At 40.8% G+C, this 23,407-nt stretch overlaps 2 protein-coding genes across 4 annotated transcripts in view; one reads left to right on the top strand and one right to left on the bottom strand.

Moving 5' to 3' along the window:
- The window catches only part of FIP1L1 (factor interacting with PAPOLA and CPSF1), a 39,240-nt gene extending 30,043 nt beyond the window's left edge, over nt 1–9,197 (bottom strand). For all 3 annotated transcript variants that reach the window (XM_021529439.2, XM_021529522.2, XM_021529601.2), the window contains exons 1-6: nt 9,054–9,197; nt 8,326–8,365; nt 5,945–6,002; nt 3,234–3,337; nt 947–1,008; nt 650–757 (exon numbers count right to left, since the gene is read on the bottom strand). In XM_021529439.2, the coding sequence (XP_021385114.1) occupies nt 650–757; nt 947–1,008; nt 3,234–3,337; nt 5,945–6,002; nt 8,326–8,365; nt 9,054–9,135 (454 nt within the window). In that variant the 5' untranslated portion in view covers nt 9,136–9,197. The remainder of the gene's footprint in view (nt 1–649; nt 758–946; nt 1,009–3,233; nt 3,338–5,944; nt 6,003–8,325; nt 8,366–9,053) is intronic.
- A 2,296-nt stretch (nt 9,198–11,493) lies between these two features.
- The window catches only part of SCFD2 (sec1 family domain containing 2), a 189,024-nt gene continuing 177,110 nt past the window's right edge, over nt 11,494–23,407 (top strand). Inside the window, exons 1-2 of the mRNA XM_021555815.2 lie at nt 11,494–12,232; nt 16,575–16,743. Coding sequence (XP_021411490.2) covers nt 11,497–12,232; nt 16,575–16,743 — 905 coding nt within the window. The 5' untranslated portion in view covers nt 11,494–11,496. The remainder of the gene's footprint in view (nt 12,233–16,574; nt 16,744–23,407) is intronic.

Genomic DNA, 23,407 nt, shown 5'->3' with positions numbered 1-23,407 from the left:
AGGCTTCTTTTTTTTTTCCATTTTGCAGACACTAATTGTATTACCATAGCAATATACAAACACTAGTAAAAAACCTACATGGAGCAGCAAGATGTACTGGTCCTAAAAAACCAAATCAATGCTGGTAAAATCAGAAAAGTCTGGACAGATCACTTGAGCCAACTAGACAATACAGAGGAGACTCATGGAAAATCTGTGCGGCAAGTCTCAGTTTCTTATTCAAACCTCATGGATGTCTGTGCATGAACACAACCTAACACAGGCAGTTATGCTTCACCATTATTCATGCTAAAACTAGTCAGAACTATTTTCCATTTTGCTTTACCTTGTGTTTCATGGCACAAAGCAATGGCAGTAATCTCCATAGGAATACAGATTTCCAAGGAGAGCTGAGGATACACATGTATTTAAAAAATGGCCTATCTCTTTCTCCTGGCATGTGATAGGGATGTATACTAACAAACAGGGCACACCCAAGCACTCTGTGGCACAGCAGGAAGACAACAAGTAACACAGCTGCTTTTTGCAAATTATGCTGTACAGTACCTCTGAGGAATAGCTAAAATGACATCCGCATGCAATCAAAAGAAATCACTATTAAAATAACTACTGAACACCTATGAATCAGTTAACATAAACCAGATATTACCTGGCTTCCTCCAAGGTTTATCTTCAAAAGAATCTAAATCTACTTCCAGAAGTGGCACACCATTAATACTCCCTGGTGCATCTAGATCCAGTCCTTTAACTTTTGCACCTGTGAAGAAAGGTTAGTTAGAGCCTTCTGTCTCTACGAAATGGAATTTTATCAGTAGCATTACACTTAGAATAATAAGAAACAAAAGCCAGACAAATTTATCAAGAAGTTTTAAAAGAAACAATTATTTCCTTAATACAAAACAATCCAGTTTGTTTTTTACCAATATTACTTTATAAATTTTCTTACCAGAAGATCCATAAGCTCGTCCTCCTGCCTTAATATTGAGATTCACAGGTGCTGCTCCATAACTTCAAAAAATTAACAAAAAAATTAATTAGAAAAAGAAAACTTTTAAACTAGACGAAAACACAAAACAAGAGATAGCTAGATCCAGAAACATATTGGACCCAGGCTCAATCACCATCCTGAATCTCTAGCTTTCCAAGCTGGTAACTGTAAAAGTAAAGAGATCAGCCTAGGAGGAAGAGAGAGTACCTTTCTATGCTCAGTAGCAACTTCTCCAACTAATAAACAGTAGTGAAGCAAGTCCCAGTCACTCTTCCTGAGTTGAAAGGATAAAGACCTTGATAGAAACAAGAATGGACAGAACCAGAAGAAGAGAGAGAAAGGAAAAATGCAGTTCATTTAGGGATACAGATGACAATCTGGGGATTAGAGTAAAAACAAAAGAAAAAAAAAAAGGAAGGGTTTAGATGGATAATTTTCTCCTTTCATAATCATTCAATTTTATCTGCACAGATGTGGAAAATGCAAGCATTTCTCTAAAGTTACTGAAGTGCTGTTTCAATGTACTTCTAGTAATCATCCATCCCTGGGAACAACAGAAAAGTATGTAATTTTTCACTTTCTAAAATACTTGAGAGCTTTCTTCATAAAAATGCACTTGGAAACCTAACTACTGAATAGATTTAACTACCTTTGGAATTACAGTATTGTTCATTTATAACATTAAGAGCTAGCTCTCCCTACCATTTGTGTGCAATGTAACTTATCCTCACAGGTAACCCATATACATCAAGAGATTTGCATATAATTAGAAGGTCAGGGTATAGTTTACAGTATCCACTTCCATACAGTGCTTGTTTTCTTTCAAGTGCTACAACAGCATAAACTGATGCAAACATTTAACCTTCTAATCTGCCACACAGTATTTGTTCATGATTTTGTGAAACAAATCTGTCAGGTTTTTTAAACTGCAGTTGACTACTATATGAAAAACTGTTTAATCCTATAAAACAGACTTGTTCTACAGCAGTTAAAATGTATAACAATGTTCAGTTTGTTTTAGATATCTGCTTTTCTGTGAACTTTCTGTCTAATTCACCCAGAAAAGAAGATTTTTCAAAAGACAGGCATTTCTATATAAAATTTTCTACTTTATTTAGGTGTAGGATCATCTGCTCATTGTTTCCTGCACACATGGAAAGAACATCAGCAAATCCACTGAGAATACAAATCTAGTTTTGCTTTAGTACCACAAAGTTTGAAGCCACTGCCTAGGCCACAAGAATACTGCAAGTTACTGAAAGCAGAAAAATAAAGAACTGAAAGAATTGGTGTTTTTCTTGTACATTAAAATAATGTACATTTGCTTGCACAATATTATAGAACATGAAATACTGAAAGTTTTAAAATAGTATGTTTCAAACAGGAGTAAATCACCTGCATTCTAAAGTTAAAAACACGATATATATGAGTCAGACCTACCTGCAGACCTGTCATAATTCAATTAAGAAATGGCACCCTAGTAACTCTGGGTTTAGTAAGCACAAAAATATTAGCGTTGCCAAGAAAAACAAGCAAACCATGTCCCTCAGAAAACTTCCATGCAATGAAAAGTATTATTCATAATTTTGAGTAAAATTAACACTGTATAAAACAAGCTCTTTTTCAAGACCAAAAGGGATAGTAGCAAGATCAGTATAAACACCTAAACAATGATCTTGAGAAATAATCTTCAGCGACTCACAGCTTCATCCTTAAGTACATTAAAATCTTATTTGAGAACATCAATAGGAATTGAAACTACAGAAGTTTAATTAGAACTGTATCCACTCCAAACACTTCTCATGTTCTTGCCATTCTATCCTTTGGAACCAAAATGTCCCTGTCACAGTAACAACCCCAAAAATGCTATATAATATAGCCATTCTCTAATAAAAACCAACTCACACCTTTACAAACTTAATACAATGATTTCTCAAACTCTGAAAACACAATTTAAGCTCATGTAGAACTCTTCCTTGTACTCCACTGATTTAATTTCACTTGTTTTCAAGCCACTGTATCATTAAAAGCATTGTTAAAGAACTGAAAAAGTTCTTAATTGACAGTAATTGTGCACACAATCTGACATTTTTGGCAAGTATTAAATGGCAAATATGTGGCAAAGATAAAAAATATATAAAAAATACAAATATAAAAAAGACAAATAAATGGCAAGCATTAAAGAGACTGCATTAATAATTAAATATACTCTCAGAAGTTTCTCCAGTGTTTGCAAATAACTTACCTAAACTGTGGAGCTCCTGTCTTAATATCCCCTATGGTGACTTGAACATCATCTTCATCATCATCACTATCACTATCACTGTCATCCTCAGCCTCTGCCACTTTCTATAAAAGAAAAAGTAATTGCTTAGACAAAAAGCAGTCACCTTCACAATGGAAACAACAATCCAGACAAAACCATCCATTCTAAAAATCTTTGAAAGAAGAAAATTCTCCTTTTCCTAGACTTTAGAATTGAGTAGCATTAACAGCAAATTTAGGAGGCAACAAGTATCTGAAACATCTGGAACGAAATAGAGAAGTGTCTTTAACACTAGGTTAAATTTCTCAAGCATAAAAGTTTCCACTATCTAATATACTTCTTTGTTCTATCTAGCTCATACACATTGTTTCTATCCTTACCTTGTCATTCAGGAAAGAATGAAAAGATATGGAAGACTAGCTTCTTGCCATCATCTATTATATATTCAGCATTTATTTGAGTTATCAAGTAAACGTTTCTCCATTTGATGATAAACACTGGAGAAATCTATTTAGTTCTAAGTAAGACATAAAATACTTGAGACATTTCAGCAAACAGACTGAAAAATCAGATACAAGAGCACGTTGTATGCTGTATGATACACTAAGATTTTTAGACTCCAGAGAAGCATTTAAACATGTCCCTCCTAAGTAGTGATGATCAATTCAGACCATTTTATTTGTAGATGTTTTTTTCTCCCAATGAACATCACTCTCCTTTTTCTACGCAGAATTCAATAACCCTTTACTAATCAGTCAGTTCTTCAAAGTTAGACCTTGATCTTACTATATTGATTAACCTTGTATCATCACAAAACTTGTGATTTCACAACGTAGCTCTTTTCCAAGTCAATACCTTAAACAGCACAGGTTAAGCATAAAATTCCAGGGAATCCTCCCTGGAGGTGACTTTCTTTTACTGTGAAAATGGAACCTTGACTTCTACCCAGTGTTTTCCATCTATTACAAACCAGCTAAAATTAGTTATCAACATAGGACTCATTCTATTACTGCATAGTTTTGAAAAAATATTTTTAAAAATACTTTGGCGAGGAACTTCTTCAAAAACTTTGTGGACTTTAAACGAACTTTTCCAACCAAATCACCCTTATTCACATATTGGAATCCTTCAGCAAGAGGCTGAACTCATCAAAGCCAAGCTGATTCTGCCCTAAACAGCCTGCAGTTATCCATGCACAGCTGAGTTCCAGCCCTTTGTCTACTACACCATCTATTAAGTTCCCCTGTACATTAAAAAATCAACAAACATCAACAGCTCCTTAGAAGATAAGATGTTGGAGTACAGTTCATCCTCGCTACACATCATTATAATTTCATAATGACGAAGAGTCTATTCTCGGGGTAGGGAAGATGGGGCAAGTCTAGATCAGTATAGATATTCTGTAAATGACAGCTGAAAACAGTCTTTCAATTCCGTATGGCTGAAAAGTGCAAATTCATCATTCATCAGGCAACCCACACAGATGCCATTAAAAAAGCATGAAAAAGGAAATAAAATTTTGCCTGGACAATGTACCTTTTCAACCAAAATCCATTTCACTTATAATCAATGAATTTTTTAGTTCCCTCCTCACAGAAATATTCACCTGTTCCTATTCAACCAACTTGAACAACACCCATTTTTCTAAGCTGCTGCTGAACATTCATGGACACCATTTACCATTAAGTTCTCAATTTTATGGAGATATTCTAATGATAATCTAAAAATGTCAGGCTTTATACAGATAAAAAAAAATTAAAAATACACAAGTACAAAAAAATAGAGCCTATAAGGATTTCCAGAAATACAAAAACCTTTGATGCACTTTTAGTAGCTTTTCAGTTTAAACAACTGAAATAAGTTTTAAAGTTTTAATAACATTTTCCCCCTATTTTAAATAAACTGTAATGCCTTTCATAAATAAAGTGTTAGAGTTACTGTAAAAAAAGTACTTCACTAAGAGGCCCGTTCTTGAAACTTGCAGAAATAGCTCAATAATGGCTTCTACATCACTTAAAGTTATTTCTTGGAAGATATGTTAAAAAGTCCCACTGAAATAAAACAAATTTTCTCATAGAACTCATACTTAATTTTTTTCCTCTTCACAGTAACCTGTATCCTTTAACCAACACAGCAACTGTAAATTTAATTTCTTGGTCCTTTCCTTCATCGCACTAACACTGATATTATCAGACAAACTAAACATTGACTACTACAAAACAAGTGTTATGTTGCCTCTGAAAGGCATATGTGATTCATTTCTTGGTTCACATTTTCACATAGTTCTGCAAATCCTGCTTGTCTATCATATGCAAAATAAGAAAAATTATCAGAGGACTTTATTTTCTTATCAGTAAGAAAAAAATGAGCTATCATTTTGAAAAGGATGTCTCTGAGAAGAGAGGTGTCTTCAAGCACCGTCTTTCTGTCCTCCCCAAAAAACCTGGGAGTACTATTTATTTATTTTCTGTAAATTAGATTTTAAAAGTGGACTTAGCTGGAAATTTGATTTCCTAATTTAGTAACTTCTACAGTTTCTGCAGATCACAAACACAATTTAGGAAAAAAAATAGGTGCACATTTAGGCATTAAGTCATTTAAATGTAAGCCTTAGTCAAATTATTAATTCTTAATAAGTCATTAAATCAAAACAGATTAAAACAGTATTTCAAAAACATGTTTAAAACTACCGTTTTTACAATGCCATTTTCTGCAGCTTCCTCTTCACTTCCAGGCGGGGGTGGAGCGCTTGAACAAAAACAAATAGAAAAAGGTGAAACTAGGTATTTATGACATGTTATTTCACAGGTATCAGCTAATGATGAAAAAAAGCTTGGCTACGTTCATTCCAGATGATAAGCCAAAGCTCCAGTTGTCTTCTGCATTAATTAAAAAACAAAGTCAACTTATTAAAAAAAAAACCTAGATGAATATAACTTTATATTAGAAACATTTAGCTATCATAAATCATACTAACTGGATATTTGTAGAATAGTTGGAAGCAATGACACCTGGACCTTCCTTTGAAATCAAATTGAAATACTTTGCAACATATGAAGGGAGAATAAGTTGTTTGGGTTTTTTTTCCCCTGCAGACTGACACTTTTCAAAGATATAATGGAAAAAAAAAATAAAAAACCACATTTAAACACCCACAGGTAATGTTCCACCAAAACAGAATTCCCACATCAGCATCGTAAAATTTTCTTCTACCATATGGAATAGTTACAATGCAATGATATTTTATCTGTAGATTGAGAACCATAAAATTTTTAAAACTACTGGTCCATCTAAAAGGATGAGTACTGTGACATCCATGCAAATGAGCTGTCTCACTGAGCCTATCTACAGCTGTTTCCTAGACAGTAATATTTTAATTTCCACAGTCCCATTAGCTGTTAGGATGCTGCATCACAAAAAGCAGAGTAAGCAGGGAGCCATCTAGAAACAATATTTTTTCACTGAAAAGGTTATTTCTGAAACAGAGTGTGCAATTGCCAATTTTCATTGAATAGAATGAATCTAACCCCATACTCTGTTGGCAACACACCCATTAGTGCTGCACACAATACAGCCCAGCTATTGCCTCAGGATTCCAGCTTGATCGTTTCACTTCATCACCTAGTAAAATGACAGGTACAGAACCTCAATAACACATCACCATTCCTGTATATACAAACAATGCCAAAACTGAGAGGCCAGAGACCACAACTTTTAACAGCTGAACTGTCCCCATACTTCCACAGTTCCAAACACAACTCCTAAGATGCATAAGTTAGTATTTTTTATGCTTTTTGTCCAAAACTATGCATTGCAAGACCAAAATGCCAAGCTAGACACTACTGACCAAAAACTGGAGTACACTGTTTCTAAAGATCATTTTGGCCTCCATGCAGGTAATTTTCCTAAGTAACAGTAGTAGTGACAAACACATTGGTCAAGAAAAGGTAACTGAACATAAGGAATGAACTGATATAAATAAAGCCCAAAAATGTAACAACTTCTTTGTTCTGGAAGAGAGAGGATTCAAGTCAAATGCAACAGAGGTCTAGAAACCCATTAAGTGAGATGGAAAAAGTGAAAGAAAGCAACTCTGTTTCTTATACTACAGAAATAATGGGAATCAAATAATCACACCTAGTAGCTGCTTCACAATAATATCATATATAGTCATGTCATGGAGATCATTACTGCTTTGTCATTCTGTGCTTGTTAAAGTTGATACGAGCTCAAAAGAGCAACTGAGCAGGCTTATGAACAAGCAATCCACTAAGGCTAAGCAAATGCAAGAGTTCTTACTGAAAACATGGAAAACATCTATAGAAAATAACAATGCATGTTTTATATACTGATTTTCCCTTTATTTGATTCATATACTTTGACAATCAATAATTTCTGTATTTTACAAATTATGAGAATTTCCTTCATTCAGCATGAGTGACTGATTCCCTTTTCCAGTCAGTCCTCATTACTAATCTCCATTAACTTTGTTAGTTTTCAAGGGAGCATCTTTGTGCCTTCACACAGCTCTTTGCAACTCAAGCAGGCTCCCCTCAAATATTCCAAAGCTTTCCTAAGTTTCTCTAAGTTTCTTTCAAATACTGTCTTACTAGTAAAAAAAACAACCCAAACTAACCCTGCTTTCACCTAAGCAGATCTGATCTGTACATCAAACTACCTGGTAATCTTCCACTGCTTCCTTGTATCCCTGTTTTTGCAACTACACTGAAAACTCTTCAGGAGAAAGAATATTTTTTAGTTGGTAAATTATCTCAAACAAGTCCTGATCCATCATTAAGACCACAAAGCACAATAATTAGACCTATTGGCATTTTGTAAGGGGTTACTGCTACATACAGTTAAAGTAACTTTCATACTTAACGGACCCAATTTCACAGGTATAGTCATTTCACAGAAAAGCAAAGTCCAAACATACTATCTTAAGGACATTTTTTAAGACACCAGAGCGTGTTCAGGTCCTACCAACTTTCAAGGAGCTGGGAAGAAGAATGTAGTGAACACATCTTTTGTGCAGTCATGCTACAGGGCTTTCATTTGTCAGGATACTCACCTAGATTTTTCTTCCTCTGGTCTCTCTGCTTCATTTTCATCTACCATAAGAGAAAAGAAACACAATACTTAAGAACAAAATCCCTAGGGTATCAACTGTAACAGATTATCTTGGCATGCAGAGTATTAGGTAAGTCTTCAGAGACATATTGACTATTGAGATATGTTGTTAACATTTCAACTGTGAAATCAGTCGAGTGCTCACAGTGCTCTGCACTGACAGGTCCACCACATGGACGAGGTTTAGTTTATATGTTTCATTAATATCTGAACGTAAAGATAGTCCCTAAAGTTGTACAAAAAGTTAATAAATTAAAAGTTAAGCCTCTTTCAGTATTTCAACGCCGGGAACTCGGGCAGGAGAGCATCAGGGAGGGCTCGGTGCCCGCAGGGATGCCTGTGGGGCAGGGACACCACGCGGGGCTCTCGCCGCTGAGGCCCGGCCCGGCCCGCCTCGGCCTGCGCGGCCCGGGCTGAGGGCCCGCGGCACCGGCAGCGGAGACCGGGGAAGGGACGGGGCCGGGAGCCGTCGCCCCCGGGGCGGCTGGCCGGGAAGAGAGAGGGGCCTGAGCAGCCACGGGGGCGGCGGGACTGGGGAGCCTTGTTCAGCGGCCCGGCGAGGCGGCTCACGGCGCGGCCTGCGCACCCCGCGCGGCCCCCCCGCCGCGGCGGCACGGGCCGGCCCGCCGGGGAGGCGGGCTGGGCACGGGGGTCGGGGAAGGTCCGTACCGCCATAGAGCCACTCCTCCTCCTCGTCCCCGGCGGCCCCATCGGCGTCCGCCGACAACCGCTCCGCCTCGCCGGTAGACATGGCCGCCTCCCGCGGGACGCGCGGGCCCGGCGCCGGCAGCGCCTCCCTCCGCCGGCCGCCCCGCCGCGCCGCCCCCGGGCTCCCCGGCGCCTCGGCCCGCGGCCAGGCGCTGCGCGGGCGGGCGGCCGCGAACGCCCAGCGCGGCCTCTCGCGGAGGATCCGCCGCCGCCGCCGCCCGGCGCTTCCCCTCCCCCCGCGTGAGTGACACGCACAGGAAGCGGGCCCGGCCCGGCCCTGCGGCGCCCCGGGCACGGGCTGCGGGGGGCGGCCCGGCCGGCCCGGCCCCGCGACTGCCCTCCCCGCCGAGCCGCCCGGGCTCCGTCCGTGCGCGCCCACTCACCGCGGCCGGCCTGTCGCCGCTCTCCCGGGGCGCGCTGCGAGAGCCGCCTTCCCTTCCTCTCGCTGCCGTGTGCTCTAGGTGGTCCCTGTGCTCTCCTGCGTCCCTGGACGCCCGTCCGTCCCCATAGCAGGGATCACCGGCAGCATGGCCATCTCCTGAGAACATCCTCGCCTATCGCCAGAAGCAGGACTTGGCTAAACACACGTACGCTCCAGTGCCGTGCGTCTGTGCATCTACTGGCGGCTGATGGCAGCTGCCGAGGGAGCGTAACCACGGGGTAAACACGCCGCTGCCTCTGCTAGTACTGTCCCTCGGCTCAGCAGCTATCCAAGCTGGACGTAGTATTTTAGGTTTAACAACTCCTCATAGATTTTTTTTTTTTCCTCCACAAATTTCCTGACTTTGTTTTTAGGTACAGTGAGAGTTTAACATTCATAGTATGCTGTGAATCTTTCAACGTGTTTCTGTGTTCGAAGTGTTTCTATGAATTTCACTAATTCTGTTTTAGAAGCGGTGAGGAGTAGTGAGCCATTTTTCCTGGTGATTTGCTCACTTTACATCTGTGAATGCTAGACAACACCTGCAAGGTGCATTAGAAAGGTTAAGTACCAACAACTGTCCAAATAAGTTTCGACCAGATGTGTGTACAAATGGAGCTTGTGGTGTTTCAGGATGTATGTGAAAACTAAAACAGGGGTCTGCTTTTTCACAGCAGGTCAGTTTGGGAAAAATCAGACTAGAGGACTGTAACATAAACACAACTCACAGTGAGGGGATTTTATTTTAATTGCCTACAGAGAGAAGCTTATTTGAATGTTTCATATATGGCATGACATTTCACTGGAGTTCACAAGAACAACCAACCCACTCAAATTTATTTTTCACCCCCGCAAAATTAAATGTCTGAGTATTGTGGAACAGGTAATGAATTATGTGATGTAACTGGGTAGGTTTTCATCTTGCTATTTCATTTTTGCACAAATAATTGTGGAGTCAGCAAAGGCATTTTTCACCACTGAGTCACTTATTTCTCATAAGACAAATGTGTATATGTAGTACCTCTTCATAGACATCGGTGTCTGAATTTTCATTCCTGTTATGTTTACTTTGCCACTTCACACAATAGTAGTTAACTAGCCCCCATCCTTAGTGTTCATTTCTCAAATCAAAATCGTCAAGAAGACTATTAACTTACATATTTATCTAGCATCATGAAGCTATATGCCCTATAGTTAAAATAACAGATTGGTGCTAGAAAGAAAGCACAAAGAAAGGGAAGAATGCATCTGAGTAGCAATATCAGTAGAGAACACTGAAAGGAAAGGATCTGATTTAATTACTGGAAATCTAGTGAATTCAGTGTTCCTCATGTTTTTCAGTGTCCTGAAACCATTTGAATCTGTAAGATAATTGAATCTGTAAGAGACCTAAGAACAGCAGTTAAGATGGAAGGTGAAGTAACTAAGTATTTTATCTCTTTATTAATGCTGATAATCCTGCTGTCTCAGAAAAGGTGCCTTCCTGGCTGTGCACCAAGGAGGCTGCCCAGCTGAATTCTATGTAGAGCACAGATTTGCAGGCGGGCCATCCATTTTCTGGGGAGAAGAAACTGTAGATGCTTGTTATGGCATTTTTTTTCTAGTTAGTTTTGAAACCGATTTCGAGATGATAGGCTTTTAAAGGGGGACATGGAATTAAAATAATTTGTCATACGTCTCTAACTGTACAGCGAAAAGTCGCATTTACTGAGCGAGAGTACTCCGTGTCGCCAGGTCATTCACCAAAGCACTTGCTAACCCTAGCACAGTGAGTACCCAAGAGCAGGGCAGGGGCAGCGATGAAGGTCCCTCCCGCCTCTGGGGTCCGGACACGCAGAGCGCCGTGGCAGCGGCCGTTCCCGCGGGAGCGGCCCGGCCCCCGCCAGCGCCCCGCCCCGCGCGCGCGGCCAGCCCGCGCCCGGCACGTCATCGCGCGGCGCCGGGGCGCGCCGGCACGTGCGGCGTGTTGTGGCTGTCAGCGCCATGGCGGCGCCGGAGGCGCTGCGGCAGCTCAGCCGCCGGGCCTGGGAGCCCGCGCTGGCCCGGGCGCGCCGCGCCGCCGTCCTCATGGACGCGCCCTCCGCCGAGGCGCTGCACTGGGCCGGCGGGGCGGGCGAGCTGCTGGCGGCCGGGGCGTTGGCTGTCAGCGCGTTGTCCGCCGAGGCGGCGGTGCCGGCGGGGGCGGCCCGCGTCGTGTTCGTGGTGAGCGGGACGCTGCGGGGCGGCGCGGCGGCCGCGGTGCGCGGCGTGCTGGAGCGGGGCGCCGTGCGGCACTGCTCCCTGGTGTGCGGCGACGAGGCGGACGGCGGCGCGGCGGCGGAGCTGGAGGAGACCTTGCGGCGGTGGATGGGCGAGGGCGGCCGCGCCGAGGTGGTGCTGCGCGGCCCGCCGCTCCTGGCGCCCGTCTCGGCGGAGCTCTGCCTGCTGCCCGCCCTGGCAGCGCTCCTCCCGCCGCTGCCCGGCCCCGGCGGCCCCGGCCCCGCAGAGGTTGGACTGGGTGCGCTGCCCGCCGAGCTGCGGGCGGCGGTGCGGGCCCTGGTGGGTGAGCTCGACTCTCTCTTCACCGCCCTGGGCCTGCGGGAGGAGAGCTTCGCTGTGGGGGGCCTCAGCAGGGTCGTCGCCGCTGAGCTAGCAAGCTATGCCTCAGCCAGAAACAGGAGGAGGACAGCCACCAACAAGGCCTCTGTCATCTTCGTGGACAGGACGTTGGACCTCGCCGGTAAGAAATCCTCACCTGCTACGTGCTGTCATTCTACAGGGCCCATAACTGCCCCACCGGGAGGGTGGCAGATAGTAGGAACCCTGGTGACGTGGTGTTACCAAAAATCCATATTCCACTTTGTACCGTGTCCTCCCATGTGGATATAGCTCTAATTTTGGGTCGTTGGTGGGATTGCTCTTGAGATGTGGTCTGCTAAAATACGCTTGTTCAGTGGTTACCAGGCAGTGATGGTAGAACTCTGGGCTTCTCGTGAAGCTTGGAGAAACGTGGCTGGGTTCAAAGCAGTAGTTCCTGTAAGTTCCACATCATCCTGCTTCAGTAGGAAAACTCGGTGTTGCAGCATTCTGCTGGTGATGCCGAATGTTCTCCTTTCTGTTCCAAAACAGCTATTACCGTGGGGGATATGTCTATGATAAGCTTTTGTCCTGCTGTCAGTTTCATGCTTCCTGGATTTAAAAGCCATTGCTCTCAAGCATCTAGATCATCCATTACTCTTCTTACCCAGTTGTTTGGAAAAGTATTTTACAGGCTGCTTCCATGACCCCAAACTCTGTGCCATACCCCTAGTGCCAGGTGCATCCTTTCATGCAGAAATAGATTAAATGGTTTGGTTAAGTGGTGGTCCCTGGGGGTCAGTGACCCCAAAGTCATACTTAACCACCCAATGAACTGGTGCTGGTTTCCAAGTTAGGAGAAAAGTTGACATAACTGAGCTGATTACTCTCCTGTTCTTGGTTTGTGTTTAACATGATCTTACAGAATAAGCAGTGTTTGGTTCCATTCCACAGGCTAATGGTTTGAAGAGTAATTGTATCTAGCCACCAGGTATGCAAACAGTTCTTCATCTGGCAATACTGGGAGCATGTTTCATCCCATGGCCGTGATGGTTGCTTACACACCCTTGTATCCCAGTGGATTATAGAAATGAAGAGTAAGGCCGAAGGCTCTGCTGGAAATCTTAAAATTTGCTGCAAACTAGAAGCCTTAACTGTGCCTGTGTACCACCTTGAGGTGTGAAGGAAACGGTCTGCATATTTCAGACTCAGCCTTATGGATTGCTATGAAGTATCCAGTGAACCTATTTGTCACTCTTATCTTTATGTCTGTCTAGGCAGACATACATATGTCTCTGTGTAACCCTTAGCCATATCTATGTGCCTGAAAGTGTTTCAGTGCATATTGATATAGGAGTGTCTGCATTTGCTATCCCAGTCATACATACCTCCTGCTGGCATGCACAGGATGTGGGCCTGGTTTTGTTTGTAGTCAATAATTCAGGTCATAATTTTTTGCCACCACATGACATGTAGCAAGTACTTGGCACAAAGTTGCACCCCGCAGCTTGTCTGTTTCTGAATTGTCCTCCGTATTTCTTTTCCTCCCATAATTTTGCCATTGTGTACTCTTGAACTGCTGTAGGGTTCATAGCTATCAACAAGGTGCTAAAGAGCAGCTATGAATCCAGGTAGTTAATGCTATGCTGAGATTTGGAAGATTGCTCAGAAGACTGCAGGAGAGTGGACTTGGATAAGAAACCTTAAAATGAAATTATGAGAAGAGTGTTGGTTTGGGGTGGGAACAGGGAAAGGGTTTGTTTGTGCACTCAGATAGTGAGAAGAAATAAAAACAAGAAACAGAACCAGATGTGGGATGAGAGGGAGCTGCCTGACAAGGAGACTCTTGAGGAGGTATGACGAGAGATATTTGGTACCAGCTTAAACCTGGGAAGCGTAGAATCTCGTACTTCAGTAGGAGAAGGTTTTTTGGAGATAACATCAGGGCTGTAGTGAGCAGCATTGGAAGAAGATATCAAAGCTCACAGAATAAGGGTGAGAAGTTACAGGATTTGTTTTTTTAAGATTCTATTCTCAGTACCCATAAATGAAATTAAGATCCTTGCATGCAACCATTTTTTTTTGTTACCAAAAATGCCTCCAGAATTCATTGGTAATTTCATTGAATTATTCCTATGGTTTGGATGTGATACTCATGCTATACAATGCAAACTGAAGGAAGAAAGATCTGGTGCATTTCAGAGGTAAAGCTGAATTTAGTGCCACACAATAAGATTTGTTTCATTGTTTTTTTAAAAACTGTACAGTAGACACTGTTGCTCATGAGAAGCTGCTGAGCAGTCTGTTGGCTGTCCTCAGAAGTGGTGAGTAGAGAGGATCAAAACTAGTCCCGTGCACCCTTCTAAAGTCAGTGCAGTTTGAAACTGAGTCTCTGTGATTTCTTGTTCTCATCTTGTGAAATTTTACAATCTTTTCAGGCTTGGTTAATTTATGCAGTTCAAGGTGACAATGACTTTTTAAACCTCCAGTAGATATTTTGTGATTGATTTGATGAGGCATGGCAAAGGCCAGTAGCACTGGTGGACCAGTGGAAACCTCCAAGAAGTAACAGTTGTGGGAAAGAGACAGAGGCTCTCACTTGTGTTCATAGAAGCAGCTTAAGTACTCTGAGTTTTCCCCCTGTGCCAAGAAGAAAGGAGGGATGTCAGTAATTAATGTGGGTTTATTTGCATTTGAAGTGTTTCTAGTTTAGCCAAATGTCTTGTCTAACTAAATGTTGCTCGAACGCAGCATGTGTGGAGAGACAGATGTTGCTTTCGGTACATGGGGTGGAGGTTCAGAAGATTACCGTGGGTTTTCCCTGTGCAACTTTGCAAGTGTTGCAGTGTGCCTTACACCTGACTGATCTAGTAAGAACAATGCAGGGATTTTGGAGAGCAAGATGGCTTAGGAAGTCACAAAGGCAGCCCAGCTCATTCCATCTGTATTTCACTGGTTTAACTCTGGCTGGGAATGGTAGAAAAGGAAGTGGCTGTTATTCTGAAATTGTTGCAGTTTTTGGTGAAACAAATGGGTAATAAATCAGCTGAGTGCTCAGATGTCCACACTGCTGTACCACTCCGTACTGGACATATGTGTCTTCTTTGCTTTCTGTGGATAAAGGCATTGCCAGCACAGACTTTGGCTTCACTTTCCTTTTCCTTTTTCATCCTTGTTTCTCTTTTTGGCTTTTTTTTTCATTATAGAAAAGTGGATAAACCATGGAAAACCATGGCTTACAGCCTGGATACCTGGCTGCTGTAGAATTGCTGGAGACAATCTTCTGCTATCCAAGAGCACTTAATAATCTGACCTTAGTAATGTACTTGATGTAAGGGCCTTGTTTGGATTTATGGAGCATGTGAAGCTAATTCAGCTGTTGAAACAGATACTCTGTCTTTGGAAATGGCGAAAACATAAGAGCAGATAGCTGCCACACAGGTGGAGTTAGAAGGAGTAGGACCATAACCTGAGAGAAATTTCTCCTGCCCCTCAGTGGTGCTTCAAAAGTTCCCGTTTTTCCATGGTTAAAGCTAGGAGAACAAAACTAAGCTCAGCACTACTGTCCAGCCCTGTGTTGATGGCTGAACCATAGCTTAAATGGCAGACTACAAATACCTTTAACTTGTTCCTGACCTAAAGGTAATAAAGTTTCTGGTCCCTCTGTCTTGACTTTTATCTGTAGCGTGTGTCATGTTTTTCTCCTTTGACTTGGCTCACAGCCCTAATATTTTTTAAGTTGGTTGTAGAGCCTGTGTTGAGAGTTCATGAATGGAAAGAAAAGCATGTGTGTTTGAAATCAGGAAAATTGAATAAACCATGCCAGCTGAAGTTCAGAGTTTCCCTTGGAATACAGTCAAATTGACATTTTATACTTTGTAACTTGGTTAGTTTAGTTATTTCATTTTTTTTCACCTGAGCTGCCCTCCGTTCATATAAAAGTGATATGATCTTGATTGTGGCATGCCATTGGTAATTGTTTATTTTAATATTAGGCTAGTCTGTCTAGGTAGCTATTTATGCAGCTTGTATATAGTCCTTTAAAGCACAGCCCTATTAGTTTATGTAGAAAAGTATAGCATGCATGTGAGTGTATATATAAATATTTGCTTGCTTTTTTAATAACCATTGCAAATATTATTTAACAACTTCCTTAGGCAAAGAAAACTGTTTTTCATGTCTAAGTGTAAAATCAGTGAATATCTAACTGCTGTAAAACTAGGTCTAATTTAGTAGTAATAGTAGTAGTAGTAATAGTGCATTTTAAATTAATTTTTCTGAAATATTTTAAGTCCTTTTAACTTTACACATTCTAGAAATTAATTTTACTTTTGTAGAAAAGTATTTTTGAAAAGCTAAATGTGGTTTTGGTGTTAGGAGTACCAGTGTCCTTCTCCCCAAAACATTATTTTCTTTTCAATTCCTTGTGTGTGTTTGTTTGTTTGTTTTTCTAGTAATGCAGCTGATAGTTCTTGTGTCTTTTTTTTTTTTTCCGTTTTCCTCAGGAGCAGTCGGTCATCATGGTGACAATCTTGCAGAGAAGATTCTTTCTGTGCTTCCTAAACTTCCTGGCCACAAGACTGATGTAATGGTTAACATGGTGGAACTTACAGCACTGCAGACTACAGATGAAACTTGCGGTATTATAGCACCTGGCTGCTTAGCACAACCAAAGTAAACATTCTTTTCTTAATTCTTTTTTATTTTTAAATTTTTTTATTTTTTAATGTTGAATATGTTTGTTATCTCTCTGTGAAAAAATGAACAGAGAACAAGTCTTTAAAAAAAACAAAACAAAAGAAAACAGTCAAGATTACAGCAAAACCCCATCTGGTCATAATTCTGCTGGAATGTAATAGTCTATATGTGTACATTAACTGAGTAGGCCAGATAAGACTTCCAAAAGTGGAAGAATCCCAAGACCTTTTAGATTTGGGTTGCTTAAATTGCTGTAGATTACTGTAGCAGAAATCAGTATAGATTAACACCAAGAATTATCCTTGTGAGGAGAATTTTTTCTCCTACATTTCTTTTTCTGCCTAAGTAATAGGTCATGCAAACAGGTAGGTCTCAGTGGTGACTTTCTTTTCCCTTAAGCTTCTTTATAAAGTTAGCTGGATGGTGAATTTTTGTTAGAGTACCCGTTAATTTAAGGTTATATCCCTGTTTTCAAACACAGTACCTGTGGAGAAAGGATAATAAGGCACAAATTCGGGTGTACAGACAGCTTCAGGGGGCTTGATTTTTGCTTAAACAAGAACAACCAAAAAGCAGTAACTTCAGGCAGTTGTACTTAAGCCATGTATAATGTGTAGCTATGATACAAGTGGAGCTATGTTACAAGTAACATGCATCAAATTTGATGTTTCACTTTCTAAATTTAGTTGTCCAAACCAAAACTGTCCTGGAGCTTCTGTTACTATGCAAAAACAAGGAAACATACCAGGTGCTGGTTTCACTCCACAAGAAAAGTTTTTCTTAGCAGTGCTTTAGAAATTTATACAGTGCAAAGGAGATGAAAAGTTCTTTCTCTTTTACTGTAATGGTCTCCTCATATATTAGAAAATGGTTTTTCGAGATGGGCTATTTAGTATAGTTTATATTCTTCTCTTTTGACTTGTTTTGTGATTTTACACCTGCACTATATCCTTTTTCTTCCCTTCCCCCCAACAAAGATTTCACAGATTTCTACCATTAGCAGCATATGGTCTTTATTTTCTGAGAGCCTCCAGATCCTTTGTCACCTTCCATCTCTCACATGTGCTGTAACTGGGTCGAGTTTCTGGGTTTTGCATTGCATAACTCTTCCATAGAAGTTGGAGGAGAAATGTTTCCTTATAGAGGTGCACTCAGTTGTAACTTGCTGCCAGGGTGACTAGCTTAAGTAAAATTTGTTCTGGTTTGCTTCTCACTGTCTGCTTTCCTGCTGATTCCTAAAGTAGAAGTGAAATGTCCTTAAAGACCTCTGTACACAGTAAAATGAAGAGGTCATTGTCCATAGTAGAACTTTGTGGTAGCTTTTTGTGCTAACTTTGAGTAGCTGCTAGAAATAAAGAAAATCCTGTCAGTGTAGACTAGGAAAAAAAAAAGATATTTACTGCCCTAAGATTATTGACCTGTGCTACCACTCTATTATTCTCACATTATTGACATTGAGGAGACTAAAGGTAGTGCTGGTATGCCTTCCCATGGCTAAATTATTACTTCAGTCATGTATTCGTGTTTTTAGTGACAGCTGACGGAGTTTTACTACGTTCTAAGGTGCCTAGTAGTATATATACACATCCATGCTTGTTTGCCTATTTGCTGGCTAATGGGAAGGTGCTCTCTGGTAATAGTAGATAGTTTAAACATATTTTGCAGTTTCATATGGACACAGCTGCTTAAAGAACAGCAGGATTTGTCTACGAGATGCAAGTGTGGCGAAGTTGGATGACAGCAGCTTATACCTGGGACCAAAGCAGTGGTGCCATTAACACACTGGTCTATAACAGCTTATCCAAAATACCCTCCCTCTGCAAACTCATGGTACAGAATCTGTTAACACTGAAAAATTTTGGGAACAGATCAGGCAAATATTTTAAACAGTCTTAATCTTGCCTTGTAGCACAGCAAAAGGAAAAGATGACTTTTGAAAATCTCTCTTGTTATCACTGTTCAGAAGAGTGAAGTTGTGGGCCTTAGAAGAGTCTCCAAACTGCAAGTGACAGTGTGATGTTCAACTTGTTTTTTGCTTCTTCTTCAATTATATAATGATCAGGAATAGTTCCTGGTTTAAAATAGGCACTTCCAAACTAGCTTAAGACAGTTGATGAAGAGTGCTTGAAACCATAACAGTAGCTAAAGGTGGTACTTTCCATTCTCTTCAACAGGACTATTTTCAGTGTTCACTTATAAATGCTAACATTATTCATCTTTGCTAGTGTAAAATGATTGTTTTTCTGAAGCAAAAAATGAAATGGATTAAAAATTCCCACCAGTAGGTTTCTGTGTCAATTCCATAAGAAATTCCTTAGGATGCTCTCAATTCCTCATCAACTTGGTTGTTGCCCTTGGTAGCTGGCTTAGAAGTGTTTCTTATAATTGAAAACTTAAGTCTTCATTTGTATTTGTAAATGGTGCATGGCAAGGAGTGTTCCTCTGCTTGTATATTTTCTGTTTACTCTGGTGAGTGAAAGTGCCAGCCATTTCCCCAGAGACAAGACCAGTGACTTCAGTTACACCCAAATGAAATGTTGGGGGCTCTTTCACATGAAATTTTTTGATCTGACTGTGGCATTTCAGACTCACATATTCAGAATATTTTTTAAATGTTTTCATTGTTTTCTCTCAAGTAATATTTGAGCATGCTGTAGTAAGGGAAGAGAGACAGTCTGGTCCTTGCATACAGCTTGCTATATTTAACTTCTCTTATGGCATGCCACTCCAGCAGAAACATCTGGGCTCAGTTACAGAGTTAGCAAACAGAATTAATGAATAATTTATGGTTGGTGTGGTGAAATAAAGCAGGGCTCTTTTCTCAAATCTAAGGAAATAATGGGCTTCTTTAAAGATTTAGATGAAAATGTAAATGCCATATGCTGCTTGAGTTACTGTACTTTGAAGGTGCTCTCTTTGTGAGGGAGGGAATTTCTTAAAAAAAAACCAAACTATTTTACAGTTCTTGATTTTTTTTTTAGTTTTATTAGCCTGAAAAATCTCATGGAGTAATTGTTTGCCCTACTGTAGTCACTGATATATTGCTGTTCAGTGTGGATGATAGTAATATTCTTTCAGAATTGTGTCAAAATATTTTATTCATTTTTATATACAGATGGATGTACATAACAGAAGGGAAACAGTTCACAGGTATTTAGCTAAAGACATCCACTCTTGATGAGAACTGCTGGTGTCTGGTTCAGAAAAGTAGTAGCCACCCTGTCCTTTCTAATAGATGATGCATAATAGAAATGAAATTGTAGTGAAAGCTTAGTGATAGGAGTGAATTGAAAAAATTGATTGCAGTTCTCTTGCTAGTCTTTGTATTTTGAAAACCCATACAGTGTTTTTGAAGAAATTCTTCCAAATGTCAGATTCTGATTTTAAGCATGCATATAGTACTTCTTAGGTGTTGGCTGTTTGGATGAACATCAAGCTCTGTGTGTTTGTGAGCAATCCATCCTGTACATTTTATAACATTTTGGCCACATTGTTTCTCAAAACACTCATCTTGTGTTTTGGAGATCTTTTTTTAGCATGTTGAAGTGTCTTGCTGTCAGTAATTAGTTTATTTTGATGGAGGCTTATCTTTTCTGCCTCTTGTGAGCTGGGAGCTGAGGTGCATGAAGCCTCCGTGGCTCCCTAAAACCCAAATGAGGGTTCAGGTGCCTGAATCCTGGTTACAGGCCTGTGGTGTGTGAGAAGTAAAGATTTATGTACACTGTGGTCTACCAAAGGAATATCTGTTTACTCTTTTTACAATATGCTGTTTTATTAGCCAGGAATACTTTTGATATGCTCTCCTATTTTTTGAATAGATTGAATATTTAATTTGCTTATGCACATTTCAAGGACTTGCTGAACAGAGGTTTCTTGCTTGTTTTTCCACTCTTGCTTCCTTTCTCCAATGTTTGAAGTTTATGGGCTTCTTAGAATTCAGTATGGTGTTAAAATCTTTTTAAAAAGTCCAGATTTTAATTTAAAACATATATGTATTTAATGCAATATGCAAAGAACCACTGGACTCTTGCAGCAAACATTTTTCCATAAAGATGAAATACTTCAATGTAACATTGTTCATATCTGGGCTGCTATGCCTAAAGCAATTCAATAGGCAATAGAGGTGAGCTGTCTGGGCTTTTGACAGAGCAGGTGGAGCCTCTAAATCATCTGTATTTGAACTGGGGGGAGAAATAACAAGTTGAGAGTGAAGTGACCATGTTGATGGGTGTGATGCAGAAATCATTTTTATGCAGGCCAGATGTTTGAGAAACAGCACCCACAAACATCTTTCTTTAAGTCTTTTATTAAGAGTGGAAAGGTAGGTGTGCTGGGGGAATGAGTTAGAAATTGGGACATTCCTGGAGATGGAATGATAAAATTTCATTGTCTCATGTTAGTGGCGGTTGAAAATACATACTTCTCCCAATCAGTCTTAGTTCTGAAGTTGTTATTCACATTTTGGACTTATCAGTACTTTTTACAAATACTACAAGTTGGATGGAGAAGAAAGCTCTGTTCCAGCTGCATCTCTGCATTTGTGTGTGATGTGATGATTCAGTGCTCCTCTGGTACTGGTGGAGCCTAAAGAAGGCCATTAGGCCATGAGGTGAGGGGACTTGTATTCCAGTCCTGATTCTGCTTTCAGCTTGCAGCATGATCTCAAGCAGGTTGCTTAATTCCTTTCTGCCTCTGATTCCTCTTTTGTCCTTGTCCAAGGAACTTGTTTTCTAAACCAGTAAAACAGGGAGTTTCATAACATACAAGTTTGCATACTGAAGGCAGAAAAATCCTAGGGATTCTGATCTCTGGGGGTACAAGTAACAGTGCAGATGGGTACAAGGGGAGTTAAGGTGTCAGGACTATTGAGCACAGAATCTCCATTTGTGCTTTCTTTGGTACTGTGTCCTTCCCACTCCTACTCACAGTGCTGTGTTGCCCTGGGGAGGAAAGACAGTTTTGAGTTGTATTCACTTGGCCCCTTTTCCTGGGAACTGATGGAACAGCAGTTCCAGTGATCTCTGTGTAACACACACTGCAGTATTCTTTGAACAGTCACATGTATTATGTCAGTTTCAAATGAAATATTTTTTTGTGTGTGTGTGTATGGCAAAGAAAAGGGCAACAAGGAATAAAACTGAAGAGGAGTATAAAGTCTCCCTTTAACCTGGAAAATAGACTTTTTTTGAATAGTTGATTTTATTCTCTTGAGGTTTTTTTAATTGTTTGTTTTTTTTTTTAATCAGGGAACAAGCATCTGAAGAAAATTGGTGTTTTGTTTTCTTTTTCTTGGATGTTTTTGGTATTTTTAGTCTTTAAAAATATTTCCTTTACATCAGCTGTAGATATTAATTAGGAATAAAATCACAACTTTTTTTTTTTGCATGCATACATTTTTAGAAGCTTATAATGAGAAGGTAATTTGGGACAGTGTTATTCGAATGAGCTTGAAATTTATGGCACAAATACAAGTAATTTTCCTTTCTGGAATGTTACTGTTAAAGAGGAAACATTACTATTGCAGTAAGAAAATCCAGATGTCATGATTGTATTGCTTCATATCCACTGCGAGTCTTGCAGAGCAGAAAGGGTAACCCAAAACAAAGGCTGATGAGGCTCCTTTAGACGGAGAGAGTCAGCTTTGTGCTACAAACTGCTTTTGGATCTGTCCCGCTATGTTAGTGGTGGCTCAGCAGCAGCGGGGTGCTCCCTGCCCATCCCTGCTGCTGGGGGCATTTCTCCAGCTTTTCTGTTGCTGGACACTTCCCCCTGCTGGAGGCTGCACGCTCCTGCTCTCCTGTCTCTGCTGAACTCTGCTCCTAAAGATTGTTTGAAACCTAAACTCAACGCCCCCAAGATAAAAAAGAACCGCAAACCAACCCAAAAGAAGCCACCACCCATGGTACAGCTGTTTCCTTTCTCCCTTTCTGAACAAGATGAGCAGCACTTTCGGGATAGAAGGAAGTTTTAACTGAGAATTTATGAAAAGCAACCGTCCCATTGCATTAAATAAAACTCTGAAACTTTCTTTCACCAGTGACAGGCAAAATTACAGCCTAGTCCTGTGCTCCCAGGACTCATGTTGTGCCCCTAAGGGTCCATTTTCAGGGAGATGAATTGTGCTTTAGAGGGTTTTTATGTTGGTATCTTTTGCCTTTCAGCAGTCCAAGCAGGAGGTGCTTCACAGAGTGGCAGATTGGGCTGTAGGAATGCCCCAACACAGCATTCCTTCCTCTCTTCCCCCATGCTCCTGGACTGGCAGCCTTCCTGATCACCACTTTAGTGTACTCATACAGGCTTAGAGCACAGTTCTGAATCAAGGCCTATTTAGTTTCCTTGTTGTTTGAAATTTCTCAGGGTATCTTCTTGTTGGAAATAAGAGCCCGGGCTGGATCAGCTTCTGGGGTTTGTCAGTCAAGACAAGCTTTCCAGGAGGTTCTTTCTGCTCAGTTTCAAACCAGCCAGAATCAAATGAACGTAATTGACTGTTGTCACAGGATGAGATGAATAAGCTGATAAGATTTATTATATTTTACAATAAATGTGTATATTTACCCAGATCCTTTCAACATGGGACCTCACTGAAATGGAAAAAATGAAGGGGTGAGAGGGCTGTGCTGAGAGTGGAAAATTCTGGACA

This window comes from Lonchura striata, chromosome 4 (assembly GCF_046129695.1).
Source record: "Lonchura striata isolate bLonStr1 chromosome 4, bLonStr1.mat, whole genome shotgun sequence".
Taxonomy (NCBI): Eukaryota; Metazoa; Chordata; class Aves; order Passeriformes; family Estrildidae; genus Lonchura; species Lonchura striata.
This window is presented reverse-complemented; position numbering and strand designations above follow the sequence as displayed.